The sequence below is a fragment of the Athene cunicularia genome, assembly GCF_003259725.1.
Source record: "Athene cunicularia isolate RWA chromosome 1 unlocalized genomic scaffold, athCun1 chr1_part1, whole genome shotgun sequence".
NCBI classification, from domain to species: domain Eukaryota; kingdom Metazoa; phylum Chordata; class Aves; order Strigiformes; family Strigidae; genus Athene; species Athene cunicularia.
In genome coordinates, this window is record NW_020799091.1 from 95,538,854 (window position 1) to 95,557,008 (window position 18,155).

Here is an 18,155-nt window from a genome sequence, read left to right on the forward strand (position 1 = left end):
GTCAAAGAAGACATTGTGCTCCAAATTTTCAGTCTGGGGTACTGGAAGCAGCACACCTGTATCTAAAGTTAGGCAACTCAATCAACAACATTATCTTTTTAGTGGTGATTCCACCTCTGTGGGTCTTTCCTTATATGCTCAGATATTAGTATAGGTAACTAATTTGAGAACACTGATCTACATGAATCATGTCCTTGACTTTTCCATCCCCCAACCTATCCACATTTAGTTTTCTGATCAGTCAATTGGCTGTCATTAGTTAATGTCATCCCCCTATTCTTTGTTGCCATGTATTTTTCTACATCATTACAGGTTTCTGGACCAGATGGGCTATGCATGCATCACTTTGATGGTTGGAGCTACTCTTTTGTGTATGCCTTCCAGTGCCGTCTGATTTTTATTTCTCAGGGCTAGCAGAAGTGGTGGATGGATAAGGACAGCACAGCCTTGTGCATGCTACCACGTCCCAAGTCCTATATGCTGCATGTAATAGTGAAAAAGACTTCGGTGAAAAGTGGAGGGCTACAGCTCTATATTTCAGCAATTAGGAATGAAAATACTGAATGGTCATAAATATTTCTGCCAGGCATATATTGCAATTATATACAATGTACAAGTCTACTGAGAGTAACCCAAGCAGCTTCAACACACTTAGCCCACTGGAAATGGATATAGTTACTCTGAAAAGGCTTGACAAGAAAGTCAGTTGCTCATTTATATTTGAAAACACATTTTTATGTTGCTAATTTTATTTCTTCTGTTATCTTACGCTAAGTCAACAATGCTTCCTTCTTTGGTGATTTTGAGAGGAAAGCCATAATGCAAGTATCTGCTTGACAGTGTCTTGGCAGTGGAATCCCTGCTTATTTTTCAAGAGTCATGTTGGTCTAGGCTTTGAACACTCGGTGACCGATTTTCAGTTCGTCTTGTATGAATACAACTGTGTAATTGCCACTCATTTTCTCTGTGGGTGATTTACTACAGTGAAAATATACCCCTTGTCAGGAGAACATGTTTTTGGCTCCAAGGGACTTTCTGAATAAGAACAGGACACAAGGGTTCATGGTGCAAAGCAGAATAAGCAGGAGACAACATGAACTGCATGTCCTTTTTCACCAGGTGTCTTTTTTTCATCCTAGTGGAAAGAAAGCCCTCAGGGAACAGCTTTATTAATGGTAAATAGTTTGTTTGCAAAATATTTATCATTTGATCAGCGTTTTTCTCTCCCTTTGTTGAATGAAAACATGGAATCACTAGAGAAAACAGACTGGATCCTTACAACATCATTCTATCCCCAAAATGCCCGTCCTTCCTTGAGTATGTACATCAAAGTATAGGTGTGGGTCTTGGATCTACTCTCTCATTCTCTCCTATGCTTGGAATATTTTTTACTTGTTGAGTTTTTCCTGACTGATAATTAAGTTGTCAGGATCAGCAGCTGGCCTTGAAATAAAAAACGAGCCTTCCCATGAACAGGGTGGAACCTTAACATCGCATTTTATTCAGTTCTTTGTAACCAAGTTTCAGAATAATTCATCGTTTTGTTGTTGTCTTTTAAGGAGCCATCTATTTGGAGAAAAAGACTAGCAGTGTGGAACTGTATTCATAAGTCACTGATCTATCTAGGGAACAATTGGAAGAGAAGAGGTCAGGCTTAGGAAGAGCATGTGATGTTTGTCTCTTGGGTTTTGATTTCAGGTGGTGTGCAATGTACAGGAGCATCACTCTTTGATCACTGTTTACTTCTTTTCTCTGCTTTTACAATAGGAAATGGAGAATGTCATTGGTGCAGGGAATTAGAAAGAAGGTAATGAGAAGGGAGCAAAATAAATGTCCAAGAAAGACAGTATAAAAACTGAACAACTCAAACTGTGCTGTTGGCAAGGGTGTGCAGATTGTGTGTCACATATTACAGTGACCTGAGTTTCCCAGTGCTAGCTTTTAGAAAGAAAACTGTAAAGGGTCTCTGTGGTGAAAAGATAGTCAACAGTGGCATGATTTCAAAGCTTACAGACCACGTCTTTCCCTCCATGCAATCACAGTTAGCTCCTGTGTTGAAAAATAGACTGCAAGTGCACACTTGCACTAACACTTGTCAGAAAAACAAAGGCATTATGGCTGTTGTTCAATACTGAAATCAATAGAGGAAGCTGGGATACCTGGGTTTTCTTTGTGTCTTTGTCACAAACTCTGTATGACATTAAGTATGTAAAATAAATTACTTCTCATTTAACAATTTACTATGGTATGCTGGGAACAGTTAACCAGTTGGGTCTGTAAAAACTTTTGTGTCTTTCAAGAAGGTTGAGATTCTAACGAGCACATTTTAAAACCCAATTTTAGTATCAAATACTGTGTTCAAATTCCACCACATTATAATATACCCAGAGAAATAGAATTCATTTGTCAACAGTGGGGCAGAATCAAGAACAGGATTTTAAAAATTCATAGATCTCATTTCTGACAGTGGACTTTTTCCTCTTCTCCTTCCTGTACAGTAATGCAAGGGGAATGGAAATAAAGTTCTTTCGGCCTTTGGAAATTTCCCACATGAAGGACAGTCAAGAATGGCACAGAATAAGGCATCTTTAATAACTTAAACATATCACAGGCTGTATTCTAGGTCTGTCTGCTTTCATCAGTTAAAGCAAAATGTTCTCATTCCTTTCAACACAGCTGTCATTTACTGCTGCTCCACCTCTAACATCCCCATCTCACCCTTTTTATTGCTTTACTTCCTTTGTCATGCTTACATCCTTTGTTTACATCCTTTGTCATATTAAAACTTAATTCAATACCTTTTACCGAGTCCATATTCTGCATCAAGGGAACCCTATGCAGCAGCTTGAGATTACTCCATTCCTTTCTTCAGATCTTTCTTTTACAATGGTTTACCTCACTGAGCAAGCAATTTACCTCACCCTCTCTATTCAATCCCAGTCAATTCTTGATCTACTTTGTAGCTGACCAGCTGACAAGTAGGTTCCCCTAGCCTCAGGGCCTTCTTTCTTCATTCACCTTTAAAGCATCATGCACACCCTTAGCAGTGTAACAATAGTAAACAAAACTCCTCTTGACTTAGGCAGGAGCTGTAGCATGCTTTTTGCATCTGGCTGTTATTTTTTGTCTGATTTCCAGGCTGGGACACTTACACTGGGGAGGAGAGAGAGAGTAAAGTGTGCAGGGTTTTGTGTATAAAATATATGACAATTGACTGAATGTGCTCAATCTGTAGTGAACAATGGGGATCCCACTGGGAAGTTTGTAAGATGATGAATGCCGGCTGAGGAGCTCCTGTCTCACCTGCTTTCAAATGGGTTCTGCTGCCTCTCTATCTCCTACAGGGTTCTGACTGCTGATGAATGTTTTGCCTATTTACAAAACAAAACCAGCATTGTGAGCATATCACTAAACAAGAAAAGTCACTATTATTTACTCTTCTTTTATTTGCCAGCTTGCTGTGTTTTGGCATATGTTGTTTTTCACTGTTGGCCAGAGATGACACTTGAATAAGGAAGATGCTAGGCTCTGGTTATGGTTGATGAAGTGGTATCTTCAGTTTTCCATATTGACTCAGTCCAAATCTTTGTGGTGCTGGTGTGTTAAGTTGGTGACATACCATGTGAAGTGCTCAATTCTGTGTGCTGTCCACTTTTGATCCATCTTTCTTCTCTCTGCAGCTCCTGATGGTCCACCTCAGGATGTTCAACTTGAGCCTATATCTTCACAAAGCATTAGGGTCACATGGAAGGTAAATAAACACAGCCAAGAATATAGACTCTAACAGTATTTTGGTGTATTCAAAGAGATTCCATTGACAGGAGTATTATAACAACTGTGTATCAGTTCTTTTATTCGGGAGAGACCTTGCAGATACATTTGTTGGCAAATCTTATATTGGCTTTAAGACTGGTGCATTATGCAAAGCAAGAACCTTCTGCTGGAGAGTAATAGCAGCTGCTGCTTGTCTGTACTGATGACAATAACATTTCCTATTTCCTTCTGATTTCAGAGATAAGTCCATGTGCTTGGAAAATGAGCACTCATGAAATTTCACTGTGGTTTTGGGCAAAATTTCCCCAAACCATTGGAGCCAATGGGATTTTTTTTCCCATTGCAATGGACTTTGGGACAGAGCTTTTTTAAAGGCAAGCATGTCTGCACAGAAAGGAAAATAGAGTGTCTCAGTATAGTCCATGAGAAATGATGAATTGGAGTAACTGATTTAAAACTATCAGCAACTGACATTATTTAAAAATCTGTCTTGTGACTCAATTCAGTTTTTCTAGATTTTGCCCAGTGTTTTGACAACCATAGAATGTTTTAAATGCTTTCAGTATGATATCAGGGGTACTTAAACCGTGTTTTAAATGGCTTTGTGCTATATACTGCTTGTACATTTTAGCAGACAGAATAATGCTATCTCATTACAGTAGGATAATCTCAATATGAATGGCAGTTTCTAAATTGTATTGATAATTCCATATATTTAAGATTCTGAAATATGTAGTATTAAGTGCTGGAGTAGAATGGTGGCATAATAGTTATTAATTTCTATAGTGATTTTAATTACTCCTGCCAATGTGGATGATGTGTCTTTTGCCTGATGACATGGACCATCCAGGAAGTCAGGATAGTAAGAGTGATCTGCTGCTTATTAATTGTATAAATAACTGTGGGCTGCTTATTTTTTAAATTTTTATTTATACCATAAATAACCAGCACGATCCTGTGCTAGTTTCGAGATGGTTCCTGAAAAGACAGGTTTGTACAGTGCATGATCTCTATACAGTGCAGATGGATGTATAATTACTGATATTTCCAACTCATACAGAAAGTCAGCAGCTGTCAGAATTTTTTATGTAGTTCATTGGTGGTTTAAAAAGGGTGCATTAAAAATTCTGTTTCGATGAGACATTTCAGTATTAAGCTTCAAAAGCAGCAATCTTTATCAGACCCCTTATGGACAGGTCACAAATACAGTGCTGATCCGTGGATCTCGTCCACATCTTAAATTTATGTCAGCATTGTTTTTCATTGATGGTTTCCAAAAACAAAAAGCATGTGGTCACTAGCCACAGGCTTACCTGGTGGCTGAAGTGAAACACAACAAGGTACTTATAAAAGGCATGCATGAAGCATAGATTTAAATGCAACACAGAGTCAGTAGAGAAAAGGAAGCAATGTAGAGTGTACAGTGATTCTCAACTGAAATAAATGCTTAATGGGTTGCTTCTTTTTAGAGCACTCAAGAAGTGTGACTGCCATCAGGTCTAGTCATCTATAACCTCCAAGATTCTATGCATGTATTTTATTTTTATGGATGTATGGGTAGACAGATTGAAAGGCTTTACTTGCTTTTTTAAGGTTCACTTTGGGGGATATTTTCAAAGCAACAAGAGAAGATAGGCACGATTGGGTCACTGCTGGAGTTTATAGCTGCCATTTGTGATTCTGAAGATTTGCCATTAAATTTTATAGATGCAGATGTGTGCAGGCAGCTACAGGACAAACAAAATCCCCACACCTACATTTCAATAACATTGTCTAAAATATGGTTCAATTTTTACTTCTAGGGCACTTCAAGTGCAACTTAGTGTCCTTATCTCTAGGTATTGTCAGGCAAGTAGAAGCATATCAAAAGAGCAGCTGGAGTTGTATTCTCAAGATCAGGTTTGGAATTTGATTTGTGAATACTTGTTGAGTAATGATCAGTATCTAATATAAAAAAATTGTCACAGAAATGAGCTATATAGTGAATATATACTCCATTGCCCTAGAAAATCTCCTGAGCTGAGTGTAGAGATGGATTTTCACAACTGGTGTAAGCTTAAGGTGTGAGCTACCTGTGACCTTGGAAATGTCTGCTTGTACTGATGCAGCATATATCCAGATCAAGAAAGATGGGTGTATGCTCCCAGAACTTTGGACCACCATGTGGACCTGGTGGCACACACTGTGCAGATGCTGGTTAGACATTTGGAGTCTACTGTGCACTGCAGTGCCAGACTGCGCACCCAGACTCCAATGAACACCCAGTCTGCTGTGAAACTTCAAGATGTTATTCCTATCGACCCAGTCTTTGATAAATCTGTTGTATCTTTTAACTTGTTGACCAGCAGTATCTGATGTGGCCAAGCAGCACAAGAGCACTGTAGCAGTGTCCTCTAGCAAAATTCTAGGAAGGTGCTGCTGGCTCTAGCCTGATGTAGCCTATTGCCCCATCATACCACAAGACCCCAAGAGGTGCTGTTTCGCAAGAAGCAGAAACTCTGGAAGTCTGCATATGAAAAGATGGACAGCAGAAGGCACCACTGGCACTTCACTGAAATTTTGCTTATTGTGATCTTTGTGCTGCCAAGCCCCTGTGTGCTCATCTTGAAAACACTTTGCCTTGATTTGCAGTCACTGCTTTATCTGCTGGTAGGTTAGCTCATCTGATGGGTGCTAAGTTTCTCTGTGGTGCTGGATGTAATAGTTGAAACCTAATTGTTTTCCTTGACCTCAAAGCAACTTTGCAGACAAAGGTGAAGTCACTGATCTGTCTTCCTGAAAGGTTAGTGCTTGTACAGTCCTACCTTTACTGAAGAATTATTTCCTGAATGACAGTTTGTTACAGCTGATTAAGAAGTCCCCCTAATTAAGAAGTCTCAAACAAGGAGTGAGCCATTTACTTCCCTTGAATTATTGCAGTTCTCTCCTGGCCACAGCAGTTTTAGTCAGTTATTCAAAAAGGTATTTTAAGACAGTCCCACAGACATAATATAGTTCAGTCCCTTGATGAATCCTGACTTTTGAGTAGGTCCCTACAATGCACTGCTGTGCAGAAGTCACCCATTACATAGTGCAATGTAAAGTACTTAAGAATAAAGAAATACCCCATTAAATCAAGCCCATATTGCCATGAAAGAAAAAAAGGAAGAAAATAAACTCATTAATAACCTGCTCATTTTTATTCTGGAGGCATGTGGAGCTTTTGCCATGAAAATCTATCATAACACAATATAAAAAAGGGATTGTGTTGAGAGCCATACCTTAAAGTTAGCAAACTTCATTTAAATACAATGTCAATAACAGCAAAAGGACCAGAGAATAACACATCAATTATCTTTCATCTTTTATTAAGTTATATTTCTGCAGTTTGCTACAGTCCTTAATCTTCCTTTAAAGTTTCTCTTAGCTCACTTTTAGCAAATCCTAGTTAAGCAAACTTTTATAGGTCTGTGATCTATTTAATCCCATTTCTAAGTGTCCACATAGAACATAGGGTTTCAAATTGAATTTTTAGATAATCGGCACTTTTAGTAGTTTAAAATAGTGCAGAGAAAATAGGAATCAAACGGGAATTCTCATTTACAAAAGAGCATGAAAATATTCATTATTTTTTCTTGTAGTAATTTAAAAGGTAAATGAACTTAAATTTAGGTGTGGGAAATATTCCTTCTCTTTATGCATATACACAAGCAAACTTTAATGTCATAAAAATGTCATACTTTACAGAAGTCATTGATACCCTATTTTACAAATATTGGATTTTGTAAGATAAGGAGTAAGATCATGGACCGAAACTTACTTTTTCATAATGTTCTATGACTACTGACAAGGTTAACAGTATTTTTCCCCATGAACAGTCATGGACAAACATTGCTTCACTGAATTTTCTACCAAAAATATGTCTGTACAAAAGAAGGCATGTATTTCAAATATGTTTTATTTGTGTAAAAAATTCAACCCAAAATTAAGCATTTAGATAGCACTAACAAGGAACATTTGACGTTTTGTGGAGCAGAACATTTCAGTGCTTTGTTCTGAAGTGACTTTGAGATTGTTTTATATTGTGTAATGTTTCAAAGTGAAAAAAAAAAAAAAAAAGTTAAAATGTTAATATTTTAAGAAAAAATTCCTTTGACCTAAAACAATTATAAAAATGTTTCATGAAAAATGCAAAATTTGCCATCTTATTCCAATTCAAAATGAGAAAGAATTGCAGAATTCCCAGCAAAGAGGCTATTCTGACAATAGTCCTGCTCTGAGAACATTTCAATGCATAGTAAATGTATGATTTAGCTTTATCATTATGTTCCATGTGTTTTACAGTATGATGTGTGTGTTCCAATATATGTGCTATATGCTTCTGTAATCTATTATGTACAAGGTGTATGCTCAATTTTTCTTGGTGTACAGTGCAGGCCTTACAGTAGGTATATTGTGTACACATCTTTAATGGTTGCTGAATGTGGCAGTAGAGAGTGTATGCCATTCACAAAACAATAAATGCACTACATTAAGTGGTGTATGTGTTTTGTGCATGCTGCTTGTGATTTCAATGTGCAGTGCCTGTTTGTGGCAAACCTTTGTTCAGAAGCCACTGGTGGTAATTCATGGGAAGGTTCCAGTCCAGTCTTTAACTAGAAGAGGCTTTAGATCTTGAGATATGCAACAGCACACATATTAATGTTTGAGACAAAAAAGCTCCACACAGACTTTTGAGGATTTGCCAAGGTGTGATGGAATCCAACACTGATGGGGAGAACTGGTGTCCTGGCATGATTCAACTGGTGCCTCCACAGTGATACACGTTTTAAAAAGAGACAGTGACCTGCAACATTGTCTGAAAGCAGTTCTCCCTGTAATAACGTTTGAGTTGTCTGCTGCTTTGTCTAAACTGTTTCTCCTTTAGTCAATTTGAAATGTTCCTATTATGTTAGTTCAGTCTTTTTGCCCCTTCTCATCGACACTGACAATGCCCATAAAACTATGAGCTATGCAAAATGCTACGGCTAGTAACAGAATTTGAGATCCTTCAACTAATGAAAAAATTCACCCTGAATTATTTAATTATTTAAATGTGATAAAGTTATTTTCTTCTCGGATGAAATGGAACAGCTCAAACAAACAAACAAAAAAAATAATAATCTGACCTTAGTTTCCACCCCATAGTCCAACTTAAAAAAACACCTTTTGCCATCATTTAAAGCTCATGAAGCCATGGAGTTGTTAAGAATAGTAACACACTTGCAAACGAATTGTTTTGATAATAAAAGACCTAATTATTTCTAAAGTTGGTGGTTTTTTGACAACAGTACACAGAAAAATTCAAACAGGAAACTACTATACATTTTGATCCCAAAAACACAGTTCTAATCCCTGCAGTGTGCCTTACAAGGTGCTCAAGATCTGAATCCCCTAATTCAGTCATCTACATCTGAACAGACAGCACCACGCTTGCAGAGAGCTTGTTAGTACCAGAGGAACTGAAGTAGTACAGTGGAAATTATACCCTTGCTTCAGGTTTTGTTTCTGTTTCTGAAGGCAGGAGGGAGAGAAAAAATAGAGCGTCTGAAGAGATGATTCAATCAGTCAGATCCATCCAGTGACACATTTTAAATATGGAGAGTGTGCTGTATTTTGCAGAGCAATGATTTGCTGGTAGTGGATGAAAGGCATTATCCCATGCGGGTTTTATTAGCTCCAGTGAGACTTTAGTCCCATGGACTATAAACGTACTGAAACAGACAGATCCTGTGGCAGAAAAGAGTATTTTTCTTGAGAATGTGTTCCTCAGTAGATTTAATGGGATATAGTAACAACAGAAATTGCTGCCTCTGCTGGTTTAACTCATTGCCAATAAACGGCGTCACAAAGACCTTTTTCATGGTTCAGTGGAATGGATGAGCTTGTGGGCATCTGGTGGGAATTTGAAAGAGGATTGGAGGATTTGAAAGAGCTTTTTGTCCATGGATTATAAACTGTGCCTTAAAATGCTTATACTAATTATACTTCATATACATAGAAAATCAGACAGGAATATTGTCACATATTAGTCCAGTACTATTTAAATGGAATTTTAATAGGTATTTCTTTCAATAAAGGGCTTATTCCCAGAATTGCCAATCCTTGTTTTATTCTAGACTACATTTTATATTGCAGAGTACAGAAATTATTTCCACTAGTCAGGTACAGGGAATCTTGCACTGTGACTGAGAAATATAGTACATAATTATGGCCAACCATTTCGTACTGTCCATTTTCTTGAATGCCAGATATTGTACACCTTGTTTTCATAGCTATTCAGTATGCAAATCCCTGCTGTTCAATTCATTATTGCCTTCAGCACTCATTATCTAATCATCTTTCCACACTACACACTGAATGACCTGAAACATATTTCAAAGAACAGCGTAAAATTTCCCTAATGCATCTAGCTGGATACACTTATGTGACTGCCTTCAACAGATCAATAAATGCCTTACTAAAGATTTAGCAAGTGAATGGTAGGGGCTTCTGGCAAAAACATAATTAGTAGTGAATCGTAAGCCTGTAATGCAAATATACCCTTATCAACTCAGCTTTGATTGATTCACCTGATAAAAGAACAAAACGTTATAAATTCAAATTATAACTCAAGAATATCTCCTTATCAGATTTTTCTGTGTATGTTTAAAGGTCTTTCTTTTAGCATAGGAATGCACAAATTAGAACAAAGTGCACCTGAAATTTATATATCATGGTTAAGAGTTATTACTTCGTGTGCAGGGAGTATTTTTGAATTGTTACCTAGAAATAGACTTGCATTTGGTAGGAAAAAAGTTGACTTTGTATATATTTTAAAAATTTTAAGGGGAACAACTTGACTTTGGAGGAAGGTACTTAATACATAATCTTTTATTTTATGTTTAGGCTCCCAAGAAGCACTTGCAAAATGGAATTATTCGTGGATACCAGATAGGTTATCGGGAATACAGTGCAGGGGGAAATTTTCAGTTCAACATCATCAGTATTGATACCACTGGGGACAGTGAAGTTTATACGCTGAATAACCTGAAAAAATTCACCCAGTATGGCATGGTAGTCCAGGCATGCAACCGGGCTGGAATAGGACCTTCTTCTCAGGAAATCATCACCACTACTCTTGAGGATGGTAGGTCCTTGGCAAACAGCTATCATGGGACTTATTATTATTTCTTTTTCTCTTTTTACGTTGTTACATTTATTGCTTGAGTGGTGACTATTATAGTGGGGATAATAGACGACCAGCCTTTACATGCATTAGATAGAGAAGACAGATGGATGGGAAGGGTCAGGCCAATAAGTGTGTACAATTTTAATTGCAAGACATGCAGAAGCATCCAGATATATAAATGTAACTCTACTAATGTGATATATCCTACTGTGAATTATATTGACTAAGACCATAGCTTTGATTAAGGAGCCTATTGTTCTGGTGTTTACTTATTTGCAAATTCTGTGATCTCATCATACCTTCATGGTGATTTCATCATAGTTTTGAGATGCTAAGAAGTAAAACTCTGAAAGGTGAAGTGATACTATTAATTTTATTGGCCTTGTTTTCAACTGAATGCTGTGAAACCTAGAGCTCTTGTACTGTGCAGTCCCTTACCTTGTGAACCTAAAGAGAGATGTGTGTTTTTCTCAAGGATTTCCGAACTGATGAGAGAAAAAACATTGTTATTTCAGACAAAATTCGACCTGTCTAATCCAAGGAAAAATTTAGATTTTTTTTTCTTCAAGCTACATAAAAAGTACTTCTCAAACAATGAGAGGGAGTCCTCTAGTGGAAAAAGAGAATGATTTCATATCCAAAAAAAGAGGCACAATATTTTAGAGGAGTATAAAAGCAAATAAGAATCCTAAAGGACAGTGTAGATTAGATTTTCATATCCTGTAAATTGGCATCAGAGTACTGAAGTCAGTGCCAGCTAGGAATCTGACTTTTTATATGGGGTAAATGTTGTAGCACACATCTAAAATTCTCAAGAGAACAAACTTTGAGGCATACGCTTCATAGAAGGCTGGAGTTTTTTATTTACTTTAAATATTTCTAGGCCTAGACAGATCACTGCAAGACCTCAGAAGGCAGTATACTCACACATGCATATATTTTCATATTATAAATAGTTGGGTTTGGGGGTTTGGTTTTTTGGGTTTTTTTTGGTTTGGTTTTTTTTTTCAGATTCCAGCATGCTTACTTTTCCTTGCAATGCTTTTTTTCATTGTTACTCAATTTTGGATCCCTCTCAGAGTTAAGGATGTCATGAGCTTTAAAAGCAATGCTAAATACTAAAACTGCTGTATTGCTTTGACAATAAATGGGCATAGAAAATGCCTTAGATTTGTCTGACTTTTTCCAGTTTTTCTACATGTCAGTGAAAGTATTTTATGGACGTTTTTCCCAATATTTTTTAAAGAAGTGTCTGCTCTCCCCCCCCTCCCAATTTTAAAGTGACATTAGAATTGACCAGAAAGATGGCAATTTGGCTGCAAACTTTAAAAAATGCATTTAAATTGCTTACATAATATGCTGCATATTTCAGCACTAGGACACATTTCTCTTTCAAAAGAAGCAACAAAAGACCTATTAAAAGACTAGTTAGCAAGTGGGGAAGCAGTACATCAAAAGTCATTCCAGGGAAATCAGCTGCACTTGCAGAAACATGTGGATTGCAGCAAGAATAATGGGTTTGCATTGTTAACAGTGTGTAACTGCTAATTAAATGACCAGTGGTGGGATAGCAATGAAATTTGAAAGGGTAGCCAAAGGGTATACATTGAGTTGTATTCCTCGAGTTAAAAATGGTGAATATCTTATTCCAGTGCCCAGTTGCCCTCCAGGAAATGTGCAAGCCACTGCCACATCACCAGAAACCATCTCTATTTCTTGGTCAACGCTGGCGAAAGAAACCCTGAATGGGATTCTGCAAGGATTCAGGGTTATCTACTGGGCCAATCTCTTGGATGGAGGTGAGAGAAATCAAGCCATTACCAAGTAACAAGCCACATGTGGCCTTTATATCATTTACTCTCTGCAGTGAAGGCATTGTACTCCCTTTTCTCTTTGGTTTAGAGAAAGCTTGATCTACCTGTGGAGGAAGTTACTTTCCGTAGAGCTTTAACAGAGTAGCAGGAATTGTAAAGCTGCCTGGAGGGGCCCTTCGGGAAGGCTTCTGCCATGGGTTTGCAACATTCCATAGACCTACCATAGTACCCAAAATCACCTGAGCAAATTTAATCTCAGTTAAAAGTCCAGTCGATTTCTTTTATAAAGAATGACCATATGAACCTAGAACATACCTGCCCAAACCTGTATCTTATTTTAGTTTGGTTAGTTGTTTGCTTATCTAGTTGCCTACTTGTGAGATTATTCCTTAATTTTTGACAGGGTGCATTTCATTTCCATGGCTGAGGGCAAGAAGGAAACATTTTTGGAAAAGGCTTGTTATTTTCATGCCAGCCTCTTCTGTTGTGCTTATGTTTTGTACTCCTAGCATAATTCCTAGGGAAATTCCAGACTCCTGAGCAGAGAATGAGTGAAATGATCAAAGGAGAAAAGAGATACCTTCTTAATCTGCAATTTATCACATGATGATAATTCTACATATGGTCCTTTCTTGTAAATTAAATATTAGTAGTTTTGAGATACACATGCCCTTATTCCTATTTGCCCTGCTGAATTTTGACAAATCTAGGGCAATGAGCTGTGTCCCTTCATCTACTTTCATCCATCAGAATCATAGCTCACTCTAATATGCAACTGTCTTGCAAATCCTGGCCTCTGTTAGTATGGCAAGGGGAACTCGGAGTGAAAATGTAACTCAGAGGCCCACTGTTACTGCTGGTAATGTTAAGGGTCAAAAATATTTGGAAATAAACCACCAATTCCTTTGTACATTTAAAAATAAAGATTAAAAATGTCTGAGAAGCATACGTAAAAACGTAGACATGGACATAAAATTAAATTTTTTCACTGACACCTGTAGTCTTTGGATCAGACCCTATGTGAATATTATCTAAGCTCCTATGTGACATCCTACAGTATGATGAGAAAAGATGATGTTCATACAGTGCTTAAAACTGTCTTCAGCTTTATTTTCTGCCCTAAATATGTTTAAAGCTTTTTTGCAGTATGGGTTTTACTTCTTAGCTTGCTGCAAAAAAGATTCATATGAAGTGCATCATCTTTCTGCAAGTAAATCTTACTTTACTGTGTTTAAATCTATTGTTAGCTGGTATTACTGCCATCAAGTGCTTTGCAGCAGCACTTGCTACATATTTTAAAATAAAGGGGACTTTTTCTTGGTTTTCATTATGAGAAATGGTCTTTCTCAAAACCAGAAAATCTTTATGAAGATAACTGACTTTCTCATTTTTGCTTCAGGGAATGTTTTGCAATAATCTCTTCTTGTAATCTATGCTTTATGAAGAATCTTACTGCTTCTAGAAATTTTCAATTTCCCTGTATTTAAAAAAAAAAAAAAAAAGGGGGGGGGGGGGGGGGGGGGAAAGTTTGAAAATGAAAACTGGGTCTGTTTTGAATGCTAAGAATTCAGGACAAAAACTGATTTATTTTAATTCATTATAATTCATTGCTGTTTTATAATAATGAAGCATTCTTTAATCTCTTTAATCCCTGAGATTTCCACAGTAGGTGTCAATAGCTGGGAGAAGACTGAACGTGGCAATAACTCAATCTACTTTTTATTCTATAGAGCTAGGAGAGATAAAGAATGTCACTACTACACAGCCATCACTGGAGCTTGATGGCCTGGAAAAATACACCAACTACAGCATTCAGGTGTTGGCTTTTACACGAGCTGGAGATGGAGTGAGAAGTGAACAAATTTTCACCCGCACTAAAGAAGATGGTAAGGAGTAAAACGTTTTCCATTCCCACTTCCATGAAATATTTGTATGGTCAGGCTTTCAAAATAGTGTAAATATTGTACACAAATATGCAGAGTGAGATTTCTATCTGGACGTCTATCCAGATAGATAGACTATCCAGATAGACTCCCCATATCGGGAGTATGCGCCCACAGCTTTGAAAACAATCAGTGTTTCCAAGACTCCGGAAGTTTGTAGATAACACTAATGATCTGAGCAAGTTTGTCTTTTGGGGTTTTTTCCAAATACTTCAGGATCTTATTTGAGAATTTTGAGAGGGTTTAAGTTAATTCTTTCAAAGTGATTGAGAAGGGGGAAAGGAGGAAAGAGTATTCTGGGATGATTTTATGTAACTGATATGCTTATATAAAGATTTTTTTCAGTATATATATTTTTAAAAAAAAAAAAATCCTCCAAACACCTCTTTCCTCAAAAGCAAACTGAAGAACAAAAATCTCTTGCCTTTGTTCATAGACCAAAGCATGGAAAATTTAAGTCCTAATGTTAAAAGTTTAAGAGTCTTTTAATCACACATAGACACACGCACACATGAGATTTCATAATCACTTTCTTGTAGCTTTAACTATGGAAATCACTTCAGGTTGCCTCAGTAGGATGCCACATACTGATCTATTTCTGAAAGACTAGAATTTCAAGTTCAGGGGGAGTTTTGTCCCTAACCCATTTAGTGCCTTGAAAACCTCAAGAGATGTAAAAATAAATCTTTAGATCTCTAAACACTTTTGAAAATCTGGATCAAGAACTTTTTGGAAGAAATAAAAATGCACATGGTCCTAACAATAAAGTTACTTGAATAATGTTTGATTGGTAAATTCTCCTGTGAGTTATGCAATGTTTTTTCAAGATTAGTCAATGGATTTTTCTTTATTAGTTATCTAGTTTGCTGGTCATTCGTGAATATATGAATATATTTGTCAGGGATTTTTTTGTAATGAGATTTACAGCAGTGCCAGGAGAGTAGGTTCAGTAGATTAACTGACTTGATGAATGTTTGGTGGGTTTTGGCCAATAAAAAAAAAATTACATAACAGATGTTATTAATTTTTTCCAATAAAATATTAAGGGACTCATTCTAAAATGTACATACATTGTAAAGTCACCTGGCCTCAACTGTAGTTGTATCCAGGGAGCACACTATATATGAAAACTGGATTTCTAAAAGTTTCTCTTACATTATCAAATGAGTTATTTGTTCCTTATTCTATTTTCATGTGCTTAATACTTTCCATTACTTTGATCAAAGTTGAATTAACAGCAGAAGAGTAATAGCTGAGAAATGTAAGGAAATTTAGGCATATGGCAATGTTGGTTAATGCAGATCTGCTTCCTGGTCTTGCTAGATGTAGGTATCACTGAGATCCTGCATCAGCTTGCTGTAATGGCTCTGTTTAAAACTGTCTCAAGTTACCACACCTAGTCTGAAACTGTCAAGGACAGTTTGCTCAGCTATAAACTTGTGTGTCTTAACTGAATGTTAGGTCATTCTGATCCCAACCTACAGGCCTTTAACAACTACTTTGGAACACCTAAGTCCTGAATCGTACGCTCTTGAGACACCCACTGCTTGGATGTAGATGGTTTTATTTCAAAGAAAAATCTAAAAAATAAGAGAACCGTAAGATTATCTGCTGCATTTTCAGGTTACTTTTTGTCAAGTAGATTCCATCATGTCAACTTTTCTCTGATTGCTCTCTGAACACAAAGGCTCTCCCCTCCAGAACCTTGGGACTGGGACTTAAGCCACCAGCAGACAGGATTGTCCCACACTGCTCCAGGAACTCAGGGACAGGCTAGTCGGGGAGATATAGTTCATGTCAGAGGACCCCTGAGGACAGCAAGAATGTGCTTGCTCATGCATGCCTTTAAGCAACATTGCAGTCTTCTGCCTTATGCATCAAGCTGGCCATCCAGTCCAATGTTGGGGGACAAAAAGGAACATTTTTCCAGAAACCCCTGAAAAGCCAACCTGTAGAGACAACCCCTGGTTCCTGGGTCAGCAGTTTTGGGCACATATGCCAGAGAAGGTCGTAATAGCTGTTTGGGAATGCCATGCACCGGTTTCTGTTGCGTTAAAAACTCGATGGGAGGTGCAAGCTACCAAAATTTGCCTTGCAGATAACATCTTGTCTCTGTGTGAGGTTTCTTCAGCTTTTGGAATCCATCAGATGGGCAGAAGTGGTGTCAGCAGTACCTCTGTCTCTCACTGAGGACAACAAAAACACGGTGTACTGCTCTTGAAATGTTGCTGAGACCTCACCAAAACCACTCCCCTGCTCTAAAGACGATCAGATACATCTCGGCCATTGCATATATTTACAAACCTTTTCTACAAATTTTGCAGTGATGAGGACTCCAAAGCCTCCCCGAGTACCCTGTACCAGTTAAGGATCCATCATAATGCAACCTCTTTTGCTGTAAAGCAGTTTAAGTACTTCCCTCCATCCCCCTCACCAAGGAGAGCAATGGATAACTTGCTGCTTTATAACAGTATTTCCTATCTGAAGGCTTTGTGTGCCCGTTGCTCCCTCCCCCAACACATACTCATCCATCTCCTGTGACCTGTCTCCAGTTTGCAACAGTTCTGAAACATCAGAAGCCCCAAATATTTTTTTTCCTTTTTTCTTTTCCTTTTTTTGGGGGGGTTTGGTTTTTTGGGTTTTGGGTTTGTTTTTTTGTTTGGTTTTTTTTTTTTTTTCCTTAACCCACCTCTCCCTAGTTTGCTTCTCCATAGTTCTTGGTGGCTTCTTTGCTATCTCCCTTTCTGAGATCAGAGAGGCCCTAAGATGTGGGAAGCACATAGACTCATACCCTGTTTGGCTGCCGTGCAAAAGCTCATCTCTCATCTTTAATCTTCCTGGCAGCTCAGCAATAATTCACCCCGAGGCAGTATGACTGACCTTTTCAAATGTTTTCTGATGCCTTGCAGTGGTTCCACTCATTAAATCTTTTGTCCAGAAAACTAAACTATAAGGTGTTCCAGAAAATATAATGATTCCATGTTTTGCTTCAGCTTCACAACTTTTTATTAAGAGCAATAAAAGTCTAGAGTAGAATATATAAAGGCTTGCAGTTAAACATAAGCCAAAACCAATGTCCTGGGTCTAAACATCCTTAAGGCTATGGAAATTAAATGGGAAAAAAACATTCACATTGACAAACTATATGCATCAAACAGGTGCTTCATTCTTCAGAACAACAGACAGACATTTCTTCTGTAATTTTCTAAGGAAAAGTCTCCTGTAGAGAATTATTCAAAGGGCTAGTTTCAGTGCTCCTAAAAAATCCCTGCCCTAAAATTGCTTTGAACGCTCTTGGCATGTAAAATAATAAAAATAATTGCAATCTTAACAGAACGTACATCTGGAAACTTTATATCTCTGCTCCCAGACCTTCTCTGGCTAAAATTATGACACAAGATATTCCACGCTCCTATAATAAAATCTGTAAATCTG

At 37.5% G+C, this 18,155-nt stretch overlaps 1 protein-coding gene across 1 annotated transcript in view; it reads left to right on the top strand.

Moving 5' to 3' along the window:
* The window catches only part of DSCAM (DS cell adhesion molecule), a 480,683-nt gene that overhangs the window by 375,272 nt on the left and 87,256 nt on the right, over positions 1 to 18,155 (top strand). The window contains exons 16-19 of the mRNA XM_026868377.1: positions 3,681 to 3,751; positions 10,681 to 10,921; positions 12,616 to 12,762; positions 14,508 to 14,663. Coding sequence (XP_026724178.1) covers positions 3,681 to 3,751; positions 10,681 to 10,921; positions 12,616 to 12,762; positions 14,508 to 14,663 — 615 coding nt within the window. The remainder of the gene's footprint in view (positions 1 to 3,680; positions 3,752 to 10,680; positions 10,922 to 12,615; positions 12,763 to 14,507; positions 14,664 to 18,155) is intronic.